The sequence below is a fragment of the Orcinus orca genome, chromosome 11, assembly GCF_937001465.1.
Source record: "Orcinus orca chromosome 11, mOrcOrc1.1, whole genome shotgun sequence".
In the NCBI taxonomy this organism is placed as follows: domain Eukaryota; kingdom Metazoa; phylum Chordata; class Mammalia; order Artiodactyla; family Delphinidae; genus Orcinus; species Orcinus orca.
The window spans coordinates 11,429,981-11,446,532 of NC_064569.1; the positions used below are offsets into that span (position 1 = coordinate 11,429,981).

Below are 16,552 nucleotides of genomic sequence, written 5' to 3' on the forward strand. Positions count from 1 at the left end.
AAATTTTTAAACTTTTTCGAGTAATACTACAGTATTACTTCCATTTGCTTTTCTATTTATTTCAAATGTTTTTGCATCCACAGCCAGGTTAGAAGAGTTTATCTTAATTCTTTATCTTTTGTCTCCTCTACACAGATAACTAGTACAACACTATACTGTTTGGTTAAAATCATCCTTTTATCCTATAAAAAGCAGCAAGATATATTTGTTGTTGAGAAGAGTGATTAGTGGCATCTGCTTGATGTGATCCTAAGCACTTACCACCTTTTGTTTAGTATTATATGTATTATTATACTTAATTAACTCTTGAGTGGAGTTATTTATTTTTCTCAATTTAAGAAATAAATGATGATAGTGTCATTAATGATGGAGGCCCAAATAATGGTGATTAGCATATAAATATTAGAATTCTCTTTCTATATTCCCTGTTTTGGGGAGCCGAAAAGGGTTAAATTAGTTTGTTCTGAAGTTTAGAATTGGGACATCTTTTTATGAAATTGTAAGTCACATAGTGGCAAGTATTTATTTTTTAAGCAAAAATTGTAAAAATAATTTTGATTTGTGACCTAGGATACCACTTAATTGGCAATCAATTACTTCTGGGGAAAAATAAATACTTACCTTGTTTGTTGAGTTTCTGCCTGTAATCGTGCCTGATCTGCCTGATATATAGTAGGCATTCACTAGATATTTATTGAATGAGTGTCTAATTATTCTTTAGATTCATATTAATGTTTACTGAACCGTTAGAACATATAAGCTACTTTCATATTCTCTATTTTATTTACTCATATCAAAAACTGAGGTTTAAGAATTATTCTATTCACTTTTCATATGATAAGCAGTTATGTCAATAGACTAAGTAATTTGTGTAAGGGGTTTAACAAGTGGCAATGCCAAGATTTAAATTTTTTTCTCAGTAAGATTTTCCACTATATTAGAGAAATAACAGATAACGTATTGACAAGGCATTTAAAGGTCTTATTTTAAAAGATCCCTTGTGAACTGGGTTTTATTTTACCTTGGTATTTTTCTCCCCCAGAATCCACCAAACCCACCTGTATCACCAGGAAAGTCTGTAGTTGATGGCGGCAGCAATAACAGTGTGCCCTACAGGTGAGAATTGTAAACAGTCTATTTATCAAGTTTTTAATTAAGAGAACAAGGTTCTCATTTTCTTTGCAGAAAAATCTTGGAACGTGATTCTGTGTATTTATGTAGAGGTAAGTGTTTGGTGCAGTGGGTTTAGTATATTTGCTTCCTTTTTGCTTTGTTGTAACTGTTCACCTATGGATATTGATTTTGCTAATTTATTATGAGGCTTTCTTTAACCACTTGTGTTAAATAGTATTATCTTAAGTAATTGAGACGTGTTTTCGTCAGGGGTGATAAAATCTAATGTGTGCAGATATTCGGACCTACATTTGGTTCTCAGGTTCAAGTATTGAAGACACAGAATATAGAAGGAAGACTCTCCCCTAATGCTGTAGACCCCAGCATTCCAAAGTCTTTGTGCCAGCTTTGCTTCACTGCCTTCACTCTCAGTTTAATGCTTTAATATCCAAGTCTAGCCACCCTTTTTTCCAAGGGGCCACTGCTTTCTCTATACATAAATAGATATTCCCTAGAATGGCATATCAAGTGACCATTTGTGTGTATATATATTTCATAGAAATGCAAACACAGTGAGACAGATGTTGGAGTCCAAAAGAAATATAAGCGAGAGCACACCGCCATCCTTTCAAACCCCTGTGAATACAGGTAATATTCTTAACACTGAAATACATTTTCTTAGGAATTGCAGGTTTTGGTTCTCTTTTCTTACATTCTTTTGAGGTTGAAATGGACTAAGAAACTGAGTGCTAAGCACAAAGTTTATTTAAAAATCAGGATCGCAGATATGCATGAAAATACAGAAATTCAGATCTCTACTCTAGTGCTTCTCAAACCTTTGGGTCTTCACATCCCCTTATAATCTTAAAAATTATTAAGAATCCAAAGAGCTTTGTTTATGTGGGTGTACTAATTAAAACATAAAAATTTTTAATGTTTATTTATTCACTTTAAAATGATTACAAACCTATATTATGAACCATAAGTAACATGTTTTGATGAAAAGTAGCTCTTTTCCAAGCTTTAAAAAAATTAGCAAAAAGAGTGTTATTGTGTTAAATTTTTATAAATCTCTTTTATACCTCACTTAAAACATTAAGATGGCTGAAGATACCTGGATTCTCATATCTGCATCTGCATTCAATCTGTTGCAATTTGTTGTTATAGTTGAAATATGTGAAGAAAATTCAGCCTCATACCAATATGTAGTTGGAAAAGGCCTAGCCCTTTTAGTGAGTTGTGGATATTCTTCTTTGATACAGCAAGTAGTAGTTTCTTCCAGGTTAGTTGCAAAGTGGAATCAGAAACCACACCAATAAACGTTTCTAAATTTTTCATTAAAATTCATTTGTCTGTCTTGTACTTGGATGGATCTTTTACTAATATCATTGATCATTTGGAAAATATTCACTGAGTTTTCTGAGTATTCCAAATGTTGACACATTTCATTAATAATTTTTTTTTTAATCATATTTATTTATTTCACTATCAGTTCTTCTCAGACAAGTCTTTAAAGATTTGGGAAGCTGTCATGCCCTCAGTGGCAGGTAGACGTATTTTCCAAAGTTCTAATTTTTTTTTTTTCTTTTTTTTTTGCGGTACGCGGGCCTCTCACTGTTGTGGCCTCTCCCGTTGCGGAGCACAGTCTCCGGACGCGCAGGCTCAGCGGCCATGGCTCACGAGCCCAGCCGCTCCACGGCATGTGGGATTTTCCCGGACCGGGGCACGAACCCGTGTCCCCTGCATCGGCAGGCGGACTCTCAACCACTGTGCCACCAGGGAAGCCCCATAATGAACATTCTTAAATGAAACTGATTTTGTTTGGCTTTTACTGTGCACATGTGGTGTTAAGGAGTGCAGTGATGGTTTGGTACGACTACCTTGATTTTTATACTGAGACATCAAAAGTTCTACTCACCATTGATTTTGCTCCATCATTGTAAATATCTACACAGTGAAAAAGTCAAATAATGTTTTCTTATTGTTATGGAAATTGTTTGGACATTTCAAACTTCCTGAAAGGGTCTCAGTAATCCCCAGGTGTCTCCCTAGACTGCACCTTGAGAATTGCTGCTCTAGCGTGCCTGTGATTTTGGAAAGACTACAAATCATTGAGAAGAAACTTGATCATTGATTTTAAACCTGTTCAAATGAGAATAAACACAAATGGTTGAACTACAATGACTATAAAACTACAGTGACAAGCATTTTGATTTTCTCTGCTCTTTGTTTTCTACTCCTTAATTCATCTCCCATCTTCACCGCGCTATTTTCCATATCACATAATGTCAATAGAGTGTTAATAGAGACAGCCTCTCCTCACCAGTTCCTCCCCAGGGAATCCAGTAAAATTTTTGATCCACAGATAGAGGTTTCACATTGTCCAAATGACAAAATACCATCACCAGGTTTACCTGTTATTCATTAATGGTACTCTTTCTAGATTTTCTATTTGAGTTTATGTATTGCCAGTGTTCTAAGGCATTTATAATATATTTAATGTACTTTCAAAATTATCTATACAATTTTACCTAGTTTTCAATGTTTTTTAGTTGTTTTTCCAACTAGTTACTCTGAACTAAGTATAATAATTTTCAGAGACTCCTTTTATACAGAGATAGCAGTCCTCTGCCTTAATCATAAAACATGTGCTGTTTTCATAATGTACCAAATACAGATGCAAAAATGCTTCTACAGATAATCTAAGAGTTCAAGGATTTAAATCTTGAATTAAAAATTTAATTATGAGAGACTTGCGTGTATATACTGCAATACATCAAATTTGTATTATATTATCTTAGCTGATAAAGATAGCTATTTAAACTGAGACTTCTTTTTTCTTTTTATAGTATCTTCAACCAATCTTGTCACTCCTCCAACAGTTGTCAGTAGTCAACCTAAATTGCAGCCTCCAGTGACGTCGGGTTCTCTGACAGCAACGTCAGTTCTTCCTGCACCCAACACAGCTACAGTAGTTGCTTCTACTCAGGTGCCTAGTGGAAATCCCCAACCTACAATCTCTTTACAGTCTTTACCAGTGATTTTGCATGTACCTGTTGCTGTATCCTCCCAACCTCAGCTCCTACAGAGCCATCCAGGGACTTTAGTGACCAATCAACCATCTGGCAACGTTGAATTCATTTCTGTACAAAGCCCACCTACAATGAGTGGTCTAACCAAAAATCCAGTATCTTTGCCATCCTTGCCAAACCCCACTAAACCAAACAACGTTCCTTCTGTGCCCAGTCCTAGTATTCAAAGGAATTCTCCTGCCGGTGCTGCACCATTAGGAACAACACTTGCTGTACAGGCTGTTCCAACAGCGCACTCTATTGTACAAGCCACAAGGACTTCTTTACCCACAGTAGGCCCATCAGGACTCTATAGTCCATCAAATAATCGAGGCCCTATACAGATGAAAATTCCAATTTCTGCTTTTAGTACTTCATCTCCTGCAGAACAGAGCAGCATGGCCACCACAAGAATTGGTAAGTCAATATGGAGTTTTAATAATAGAAATGCAAGCATGTTAATAGTCTATAGGTAATTGAACATGTGTGAGTGAGTGTGTGTGTGTGTGTGTGTGTGTATAAGTGACTAGCATTACTGGAAGAACAGAGTAAATAGAATTTTCAGGGAGATTATTTTTAGTAAGTTTTTTGTTACCTAAGAGAAATGATGTTGTTACAGTGGGATTTGAGAGAGAGTTTATTTTGAGTGAGAAGTTAGCATTTGTAATTTATCTTTTACTAATTTTCCTAATCTGTGCGAATCTTTAATTTAGGCTTTGTAGCAAGCATTATGAATTACTTTTCTAATACATTTTTCAGATATATCTGAATAGAGCAAGTATATTTTAAAGGATCTAATTGACATAATATATGCTAATAAGAAGAAAATAAAAACCACATATCTTCCCTACCCATTTGGAAAAATCCTCTGTGCAATCACTCATATCTTGCAAATTTGAGAGGTTTAAAACTAGGTCTTCCCTCTTTAATTTACTACAGAATGTTTGCTTGCTTTTTGTTTTCTCTTTTATATATTTTTCCGTTATGACATATGATTATGTTTGCATATGTATATATACTTCGAAGTATTGCAAAAAGGAGAACTTGATTGCTCCTGTTTTTAAAATCTGTAAAACTCTATGTCTTCCTTGTTCTTCAAAAGCATACATTTTTTATGCATTCTTGAACTTGCTTATTCTTTATTTCTGATTTCACATTTATCCCCACTGCTTTTGGAAAGACAGGAAAGAGAGCCTAGGCATCATGTATATAATGAAATTGCCAATAGTATCTGTCTTACTGATGTAGCAAGTGACCATGGAATATAGGAAACAGATTATAAAGTACAAAATTACTCTTACAAGTGAGATATACAAGCCTTGTTTTTTTTAAGTTCTCATGTAGTCTTCAGTAGTGTACTTGCCCTCTGACTATATTTTCTCATAAAATAGTGATGGTGTTTCATAGAGTTATTGAGAGAGTAAATGAATGGCAGCTAAAAATTAATATTGGACTGAACCTGAATATCATCCTCATACAATTAACATCTGGGATATAAGAGTAAATCTGAAATTTCAAATAGAATTATTAGTATTTAAAATTAAATATTTGCATGGTACAGTAACCATATTTTTTTAGCATTATCTGCTATCACATCCTTATATGCTAAAGATGCTTACTTTTAATTGAGGTCAGTGATGAGCAAGATTTTGGGGGGTTACTTCATATTTCTCTAATTTATTTTTCTTCCAGTCATTACTGTTTTTTAATATGTCAGGTGGAAGATGATTATCATGGACATTCTTTTATGAGATTCTGGAGTTTTTCTTCTTTATGAAATTTTGAGCCTAGTTGACATTGTTTCTAATTCATGGTCGCAAGATAAGATATATTCTTAAATATAGAACTTTCCCTGAAAGACCATGGCCTGAAAAGAAATAAATAACTTAAAAGATTATTTTGTTTAATGTTATGAATGCAAGTACCCTAAATACTTCTACAGTATCAGAATTGTAATTCAGTTTCATTATCCTGTTAACATTGTATGAACATCTGTTGACACAAAAGGTATGTTTTTCCCAAAGTTATCTAGCTTAATGTGCTTTATTAGTTGTAATGAGTGTTAGTCTGTTTTGTATTTATTTAATTACTTGACTGTCCTTGATTATTTTTGTATATGAAATTAATAGTTTTCCCCATTATTATTAATTAGAACATCACTCTGCTTTTGTGATAATATACATTTATACTTACACTTAAAATTTTATATTTTAACATATATTTAACACATTTATATGTACTTTAATACATAAATTATATTAAGGAGATCTTCATTTTGAGTTCTATTTAGAATGCTTACCTACTTTTGAAAGTAAATTATTAGATATTAACCAAAAATGTTAATGATAAGCTTTGTTTTTATGTTGTTCATAATGTTAATTAGAATGAGATCCTATGAGATGATATGTTCTTTGATCATGCATAATTTTAGGGGCGCCATAAATGGCATTAAAGTAGGCATTTAGCTGTTGAGGCTCGCCAAAGCCTAAGCTGAAGCCAAATAGCAAATTTTGGCTAAATATGAAGGTTGAACCAAACTTTAATACATCCCTAATGTGATAAAGTAATTAGTTTTAAATCCTGTGCTTATGTAGGTTTTATTTACTTAATGAGAACATATACTGTATAAATAGACATGCATTTGTATGTATTTTATATACATATATCCCCATAGAGTAAGTCAATATTTTTTGTAAAATGTAAAGTAAAAATTGTTCTAAGGACTACTTGGAAATTTAGAGACCAAATTATAGCTTATATCATTTATTCATAAAATATCAAATCTTGTATTGTTCTAAAATCCTGCAGATACACAGAAATGTACAAAATAGTCCCTATTCTAACCAAGCTCATAATCAAATTCGGAACTTGGATATTAAATAAATAATTATCAATGTGATGAGTGTAAAGATATGACGGTTTCTGTGAGAGGATATGGGAGATCTGGGATGGTATGAGAATGGAGTGAATCGAAAGATGGTGGGAAATAAGGTTTTAAAGGATTTTTACAGAGAGGAAGGAGTGTGACATCCATGAACACTGGCTGCAGTGAGGGGAATGGATTAGAGGGGGAAAAACAGAGTTAGGGAGACCAGTTAGGAGGCTCTTGGAGTGATCTGAATGAGAGATGGTGTTGTAAAAATGATTTAAAGGTCTTGCATTGCATTCATTTTCATACATTATCCAGCACCTACTGGGGTATACTACTAATTGGCACTCCTGTAAAACCTTTTTATTATTCTGGTAAAAATGCAGTGTTGGTAAAAAGTGACAATATCTTTTCAACATAAAAAGATAGAGATGTTTCCCATATGACAGAAAGAATTTGAGGTACAATTTTTTTTTTTTTTTTTTTGCGGTACGCGGGCCTCTCACTGTTGTGGCCTCTCCCGTTGCGGAGCACAGGCTCCAGACGCGCGGGTTCAGCGGGCATGGCTCACGGGCCCAGCCGCTCCACGGCATGTGGCATCCTCCCGGACCGGAGCACGAACCCGTGTCCCCTGCATCGGCAGGCGCCCCAACTTTAGATAAATTCTGAAAGTAAAAAGTTACAAATCAATCTATCAAGCAATAAAATTGGCAGGGTGGGGCTTCCCTAGTGGCGCGGTGGTTGAGAGTCCGCCTGCCGATGCAGGGGACACGGGTTCGTGCTCCGGTCCGGGAGGATGCCACATGCCGTGGAGCGGCTGGGCCCGTGAGCCATGCCCGCTGAACCCGCGCGTCTGGAGCCTGTGCTCCGCAACGGGAGAGGCCACAACAGTGAGAGGCCCGCGTACCGCAAAAAAAACAAACAAAAACAAAACCAGAATTTATTTAAAGTAGATATTATAGTAAAAGAAAACAAAAGATGCAGTGAGACTATAAAATGATTAAGAATCAAGAAAACAATCTGTAATAAAGGGGTAGGGGAAGTTAACTGAAAATCTAGAATAAGGAATATTATTACAGCTTTGTGAATAATTAACTCTTTTTCCTGAGACAGTTACGTCAAAGAATCACTCTGGATAACAGAACTCTCATAGTTATTAGTATTTGTGTGTGTGTGTGTGTGTGTTTGTGTGTGTGTGTGTAAAGAAGTAAAACATTTTATTAAGCAGTCTAAATCTTCTCTGAGTCTTGAGGATAATTGTATGAGGATATTTCAACAGAAAATAAAAATGAAGCTCCCTCACCTACTTTGCTTCTGAATTTACCTTTTATTTTCATTTGAAAATGAAAATGTCTTTTAAATCCAAATGAATGTATTGACATTGTATATATGTATTAAAAAAATTGGTAGTAAATTGATGATGTTTTGGTAATATCATAAGTGTAATTTAATACTCAACCATGTAGGATCAGTACCCTGGAATTTGTTTTTTATTAAGTAGTATTTCAAGAACTTCACAGTCCAGAAGAGAAGCTGATTCATTGTAAATGAAGTAATTTTAAGGTATTAAAGATATGTATATATCTTTTTTAAGTTATACACATCTTAAATTATTTCCCTGCGATATTCCTTAGGTTAGAGTTTTTTATATATATATATATATATTTTTTTTTTTTTTTATATATATATATATATATTTTATATATATTCTTCCTACGAAAGGAACTGAGATAATTCAAATAGGGTAGGGAGAAATTGTAAGGGCCTCCTTTTACGTGCCTAGACTAGAAAACCTTCTTTTTTAATAGGTAGATATTTATCCTGATTTTTTTGACATACAGATTTATATGTAGAAATACATGGTTCTGTCTCCTGTTTCTGTTTTGTTTTTTTAATATAAATGGTTTACTTTATATGTGTGTTATGAAGATTTACAGATGAAAGAAGTGCCATATTTTGACCAACTTTTTTTTTGACAAAAAAGCAAGGATGGAATGTTTCAACATTAGAAAATTCCTATTAATATAATTGACCACATTACCAAAGAGAAAAAACTGATTAATCACCTCAGTAGATGCTCAAGACATTTGATAAAATTTAATACCTTCTCTTTAGAAATTGAGGCAGAAAAACCTACTTGGTTTCTTTTCTGTGCTGTTTTTTCATTCAGCTATCTTTTTTACAACTATATAGTTGTAGTTCTGTACATAAACTTTCATGTGTATGTGTGTGTGTGTGTGTGTACATACATGCATGCACACACATACATATGCCACAAACTCAACACAAGTTAATTGAAAACTGAATAAAGAAAAATCATCTGTGATTGACCTACTGAGATTATCCATGTATATTTCATCAGAATCACTGTAACTATTTTTCTAGTGAATTTATTACATTTTTGCCATGCTATTAAATTTTTTTTCTCCAAAGGTATATAGTATGGAAGGATTATATTTTATTTAACTATTCATGTTTCAGCATTTAAGTTACAGACGTCTTAAATTGTTTCCCTGCAATATTCCTTAGGTTAGAGTTAAAATTTCTGGTTAATGAGTATGTGAAGTGTTTTGATCTCTATTATGAATTTGTCCTTCTGAAAGGTTTTGTAGTGGTGGTCTATGAGAGGATCTCTTTACATATGTAACATGTTGACAGACAAAAAAAAATTGGAGAAAATTAACATGAATTGTTGTATGTAAAGCAACCCATCCTTTCACATTTTGTAGGTGCCTTTAAGAATAGCTCTGAGTTTTGCTTTGTTTTGTTTTTTGACTCCTCAGAAAACCAGACAAACAAAACAATAGATGCTTCTGTTAATAAGAAAGCAGCTGATAGCACATCACAGGTAAGATTTTTCCTACTGTTTCAAAGTAAAATTCTAATTACAGTCCATAAGAGAATGAATTTCTATCAATATTCTTTGGTAAAATGAAAATTATTCTAAGTCTGCTTTTTACAACTGTCCAAAAATTTTCAGTGTCTCTGTGTTGTTTGACAAGAATTGAGTTTTTTTGCTTAGTAGTTCTCTTAGAAATAATATGTTTATTAAATTAACTAACTGCTTGGATTATATATAATCGGCAGTCTAGTTGTTTTTCTTCATATATTGTGAAGTTTTAAGTCTCCATGTGTAATTTCTTCCTGGCCCATCTTTTTAAGAAGGTCTCACTGGTTTACCTCCCCCGCGGGGATCCCCCCACCCAGTCCTCTGTCCTGCCATTGCCAACACACATGGAGACATCATTTTAGTTTCTTCAAAGCTGATCAGAGATAGCTTTTATGGAAAGAAAATCTTGGTCTTTCTGATAGCTTATTAGCACTTTGCCAGTCCTGGTACTTTTTCATGTTAAATTTAAATCACTCAGGAATGGAGTAACTACTTTTTTCCTGTATTAAATTGACAATGTTCATCATACTTCTTTTACTCTATTGCTTTAGGTGTAATAGATTTATAGGGAAGTCATTAGGTTGTTGATAATCTAATTTTATTTTCTTCCCTTCCTCTTAATCATATCAAGAAATGCATATATTTTTCCTAGAAAAATAAAATATCTTGAATAAGTCGGGCATGAATAAATTACATGAATTTTAAAACAAGGGCATAATCTTTAATTTTGACTGTTTTCCTTTAAAATGATGGATTTTTAACCAAAGATAGGTGTACACCATGCTTTATAGAAAGCTATTAGAAATATTTTATTTCTTACAAATTTTAGCAGTCTTTTTATATGATATTAAAGATCAGAGTTTTGATTGCTTCTGAGGATGTCTTATAGTAGCTGTGTTTTTAATTAAAAGTATATGGAGTACTTTCTGGAAGACACATGGTATAGGAAATGTTGATATATTCAGTGACTTTTATGGAACATTTATAGGAAGTCTAGCCTTACTTTATAAAGTAAACCTAAAACTAAACAAAGAAATTACAAACAACTTTATTTCCCTCAGTAATTTTTTTTCTTCTTTGTCTGGGCATACTAGGTAATGTTTCAAGACACAAAAATGGACATTGTAATGGCTGTGTTTTTATCTTATTAAAAATGATGATTCTTGGGCTTCCCTGGTGGCGCAGTGGTTGAGAGTCCGCCTGCCGATGCAGGGGACACAGGTTTGTGCCCCAGTCTGGGAGGATCCCACATGCTGCAGAGTGGCTGGGCCCATAAGCCTGCGCGTCTGGAGCCTGTGCTCCACAACGGGAGAGGCCACAACAGGGAGAGGCCCGCGTACGGCAAAAAAAAAAAAAAAAAAAAAAAAAGATGATTCTTCTAAAGTCGTACTGTCTAATGTGGTAGCCACTAATCACATGTTGGCCATTTAAATTAAAATTTAATTTAATTTAGGCTTAAATAAAAAATTTACTTCCTATATCACAGTAGCCCCATTTCAAGGCTCAATAGCCAAATATAGGTAGTAACTACCATATTGGAAAACAAAGATACAGAACATTTTCATCATTGCAGAAAGTTATACTGGATTGCTGAAATAAAGTGTATGTAATATTGTAAACATCTAGGTGAAATTAAAATTGATATAAAAGTTTGCTAGACTTTTAAAATTGTTTACTTAAAAATATCCTTTTTAAATTAAAGAAAAACAACAAAGCAAAATAATATAAAATCCAGTAACACCCAGCTGCTTATTATGTTCTAGAAATTCTAAAACATTATGTGTTACTCCCCACTTCACAGGTTTTAGAATCTAAAATGTTTTACTTTACATTGTATTGTATAACTTACATTTTGATGAACCAGTCGATCCAAAAGACGCCTGAAATAGTAAGAGACTGCATCAGGTAGCAGAGAGAGAGTGCAACCAAATATTAAGCTCTCAGTGGTTATCTTATTTGGCTTACAGGAAGAGTAATTCAATACCATTGTATGAAAAACACATACAAGTAGCATGACTAGGGAGCTAACCTGCCAAAGTCATGCCTGGTCAAAAAAAGATTTTCAGCTTTGAATGAGTACCAGTTATGGATTTAAATAATAAATATAATATGCAAGCTTTATTATATGATAAGAAATATATATGTGCTGCCAGTTATAAATTGATGCTTTACTGGCTCTTTTGGGTTACAAATAAAATTTTTGTTGTTGTGCTGAATACCTTGATTAAGGTAACACTATTTTTTTTTAAATAAATTTATTCATTTTGTTTATTTATTTTTGGCTGCGTTGGGTCTTCGCTGCCGCGCACAGCCTTCTCTAGTTGCGGTGAGCCGGGGCTACTCTCCCTTGCATGGGTTTCTCATTGCCGTGGCCTCTCCCGTTGCGGAGCACGGGCCCTAGGCATGCAGGCCTCAGTAGTTGTGGCACGCGGGCTCAGTAGTTGTGGTGCACGGGCTCAGCCGCTCCACAGCACGTGGGATCCTCTGGGACCAGGGCTCGAACCCGCGTCCCCTACATTGGCAGGCGGACTCCCAACCACTGTGCCACCAAGGAAGCCCCAACACTATTGTTTTTTGAAGATATATTAAGAAATGATCGTTAGGTTTTTCCCCTGTATGTTGCTTAGTAGCAAGTAGACTCTGGTATGAAACAGGTAGCTTGTGATTCTTTAGACTGTTAACTTTCTAAGTATACTCTGCCAACTTCTTTTTTCTCTGCCAAATCTTACTTAGTTGTACTTCTGGACACTTTAAGGCTATTATAAATTAGAAGGAATCTGGATGGCTTGTATGGAAATGATCGTTGTTCAGACATAGCTAATTTGAAAATAATTAAATGTGTAAAATATTCTCTTCGTAGTCCTTGAAGATTTCTCTAATGTCCTCCAAATAAGTATTTATTAACATATTCCATATAATGAGTTATTACTGCATATTTTATTCATAGATCTCATTTCATACAGTACATTACTAATATATTTCATATGGTGAAAAACATTATTTATTCAAAGTATCATCATATGTTGTAAAACAGTATAGAAATCTTTTTCTGCCACATCTGTAGTTTTATATTACTTTTTTGAGGGACTCAAGATCAGCCTCAATTTTGTTTATTTGCTATAAGGACTTATAAGACCTGTGACAGGTTATACTCATGGTTATGGTTTATCACAGCAAAAGGTAGAGAGCAAAAACAGCAGGAAAAATATATGCATCAAGTGGGATTAAGTGCGGTCAGGCTGAGGCCTCCATATTCTCTCCTATCCAGCACTGCACAGGATGCGCTGTCTCTCTGGTTATTAACTGCAGGGACATGTGCCAATAGTCTTTGCCCAGAGAAGACTGACTGAGTATCAGGGTCTGAGCTGACTATACAGCTGCCTCTTTCTTTGTAACCAGCCATGGCAGTCAAAACTCAGGACCCCAACAATGAAACCAGGTGTGCATCGTCAGACTTGATGTCTGTGCAAATCAATCCTGATAAGCCAGTATGACACTGTTTAAGGAGTACATAAGAAAATTATGATTTATTAACGTAAACTTTCTAACGGTCACATTCCTGGTAGCCAACCAAGCCTGCCTGTAGTTCCCAAGTCCCCTTGGAGAGATGTGTGTGGAGTGAACAACCAGGTCTTCTGTATTTATAACTTCCCTTGCAATTGTTGAAGTGCCCTACTCTAGCCTTTCAAATATGTTCTTGTTATTTGTTTCAGTAAAAAAAAAAACAACCAAAAAACCCCCCAAAAAACCTACAAAGCCAGTATCTTTGCTTTCTTGAAATTTTCTTAGTGTTCACTTAATGAGAGTGGTCTCATTTTGCGGGAAGGACACATGATTAAGTAACTTTTTAATAAAATAGATTCTTAGTATTAAAACCTATTTGATACAACTAAGATGTTTTTTAATAGTTTCAAATTGAGTAATTCTGTAATGTGTGTAAATGCAGATATAGGCATGTAATGTCTCTGATTACATAAGTTTTCTCAGAATTGATGGCAGAAAAAATGTGAAGATATATAAATGTGCACCTAGTGGCATAGAAATAATAAGCTCTAGAGTCAGACAGTGCCTCCTGTCACTTAATAATGTGTAAGCCGTGAATAAGTTATCTAACACCTTGATTTCTTACTTATAAAATATGGCTAATGCTGGTCTCAACCTCAGGATTATTGTAAAGATTAAATTTGTTAATGAATGTATTGATAAAACACTTGGCACAGAGCCTGATGGGAATAGTGCCAGCTATCATGACTGTCTTATAATTGCTGTTAATAGTTATTGAAATAATTCAGTTTTATTTCTCAAGAAGAAAATATAACCAGGAAACTACCTGCAGTATGTGATAATAGATGAATTTTATCAGTCAGGTTATGGTAAATAAAAATATAATGTAGGTTAGATCATTGATTATAGATCTTCTCTTCCTATTATATTATACATTATAGAAAAATATGCACCTTATAATAGAGCATCAAAACATGAGTGAAAACAATAAAATAGACAAATTGACTGTTTTATCGTTATAAGGTTTACCTCTTTATATGTTGTCTAACATTAATGTGATTACAACAGTTTTTTTATGCTTGCTTTTTTTAGTGTGTTTGTGTATTTGTATTTAAAGTGAGTATCTAGGAGAAGAAAACTAGTTATTTCTTGATTTCTTGATATATTATTTCATCTGACAATCCCTAATTTTGATAGGAAATTTCATTCCATTTAGTCGTTGATATGGTTGAATTTAGGTCTGCTGTTCTGTAATTTAAAAAATATGTCATCTGTTTTTTTGTTTCTGAGTACTTTTTTCCTACTTTTATTTTGTGTTGATTTTTTAATATTCTATCTTAATTTTTCTGTTGTCTTCCTGTTTTTCTCATTTTCTACTTTTGAGATTTCTTATTTGCACATCTGTTAATATCATATTTTCCTTTAATTCTTTGACATATTTTTTTCATTTTTTAAAAATGGAAGTATAGTTGATTTACAATGTTGTGTTAGATTCTGGTGTATAGCAAAGTGATTCAGTTATACATATGTATATATTCTTTTTCATTATAGATTATTGCAAGATATTGAATATAGTTTCCTGTGCTATACAGTAGGACCTTGTTGTTTATCTGTTTTATATATAGTAGTTTGTATCTGCTAATCCCAAACTCCTAATTTATCCCTCCCCCGCTTTTCCCCTTTGGTAACCATGTTTGTTTTCTATGTCTGTGAGTCTGTTTCTGTTTCGTAAATAAGTCAATTTGTATCATATTTTAGATTCCACGTATAAGTGTTATCATATATTTGTCTTTCTGTCTGACTTACTTCCCTTAGTACAATAATCTCTAGGTCCATCCAAGTTGCTGCAAATGGCAATATTTCATTCTTTTTTATGGCTGAGTAGTATTCCATTATATGTATGTATGTATGTATATGTATATATGAGTGTGTGTGTATGTGTGTGTATATATATAATCCCACATCTTCTTCATCCATTTATCTGTCAGTGGACATTTAGGTTGCTTCCATGTCTTGGCTATTGTAAATAGTGCTGCTGTGAACATTGGGGTGCATGTTATCTTTTTGAATTAGAGTTTTCTCCAGGAATGGGATGGCTGGATTATGTGGCAACTCTGTTTTCAGTTTTTTAAGGAGCCTCTTTATTTTTCTCCATAGCAGTTGAACCAATTTACATTCCCACCAACAGTGTAGGAGAATTCCCTTTTCTCCATACCCTCTCTAGCATTTACTGTTTGTAGACTTTTCAATGATGGCCATTCTTACCAGTTTGAGGTGATACCTCATTGTAGTTTTGATTTGCATTTCTCTGGTAATTAACAATGTTGAGCATCTTTTCATGTGCCTATTGGCCATCTGTACGTCTTCTTTGGAGAAATGTCTATTTAAGTCTTCTACCCATCATTTGATTGGGTTGTTGGATTTTTAGTTATTGAGTTGTATAAGCTGTTTGTATATTTTGGAAATTAAGCCCTTGTCAGTCATATCGTTTGCAGATATTTTCTCCCAGTCCAAAGGTTGTCTTTTCGTTTTGTTTATGGTTTCCTTTGCTGTGCGAAAGCTTATGAGTTTCTTTAGATCCTATTTGTTTATTTTTGCTTTTATTTCTGTTGCCTTGGGAGACTGACCTAAGAAAACATTGCTATGATTTATGTCAGAGAATGTTTTGCCCATGTTCTTGTCTTGGAGTTTTATGGTATCATGTCTTATATTTAAGTCTTTAAGCTATTTTTAGTTTATTTTTGTGTATGGTGTGAGGGAGTGTTCTATCTTCATTGATTTACATGTGGCCGTCCAGCTTTCCCAACATCACTTACTGAAGAGACTGTCTTTTCTCCATTGTATCATTCTTGCCTCCTTTGTCAAAGGTCAATTGATTGTAGGTGTGTGGGTTTATTTCTGGGCTCTCTATTCTGACCCATTGATCCATATGTCTGTTTTTATGCCAATACTATGCTGTTTTGATTACTGTAGCTTTGTTTATTGTCTGAAGTTGGGAGTGTTAGGTCTCCAGCTTTGTTTTTTTCCCTCAGGATTGCTTTGGCAATTCTGGTTTTTTTGTGATTCCATATAAATTTTAGGATTATTTGTTCTAGTAATTCTTTG

At 34.0% G+C, this 16,552-nt stretch overlaps 1 protein-coding gene across 4 annotated transcripts in view; it reads left to right on the top strand.

Moving 5' to 3' along the window:
* The window catches only part of ATF7IP (activating transcription factor 7 interacting protein), a 127,940-nt gene that overhangs the window by 97,966 nt on the left and 13,422 nt on the right, over positions 1–16,552 (top strand). For all 4 annotated transcript variants that reach the window (XM_033408147.2, XM_049693868.1, XM_004281125.4 and 1 more), the window contains exons 7-10: positions 1,043–1,116; positions 1,673–1,761; positions 3,963–4,601; positions 9,837–9,901. In XM_033408147.2, the coding sequence (XP_033264038.1) occupies positions 1,043–1,116; positions 1,673–1,761; positions 3,963–4,601; positions 9,837–9,901 (867 nt within the window). The remainder of the gene's footprint in view (positions 1–1,042; positions 1,117–1,672; positions 1,762–3,962; positions 4,602–9,836; positions 9,902–16,552) is intronic.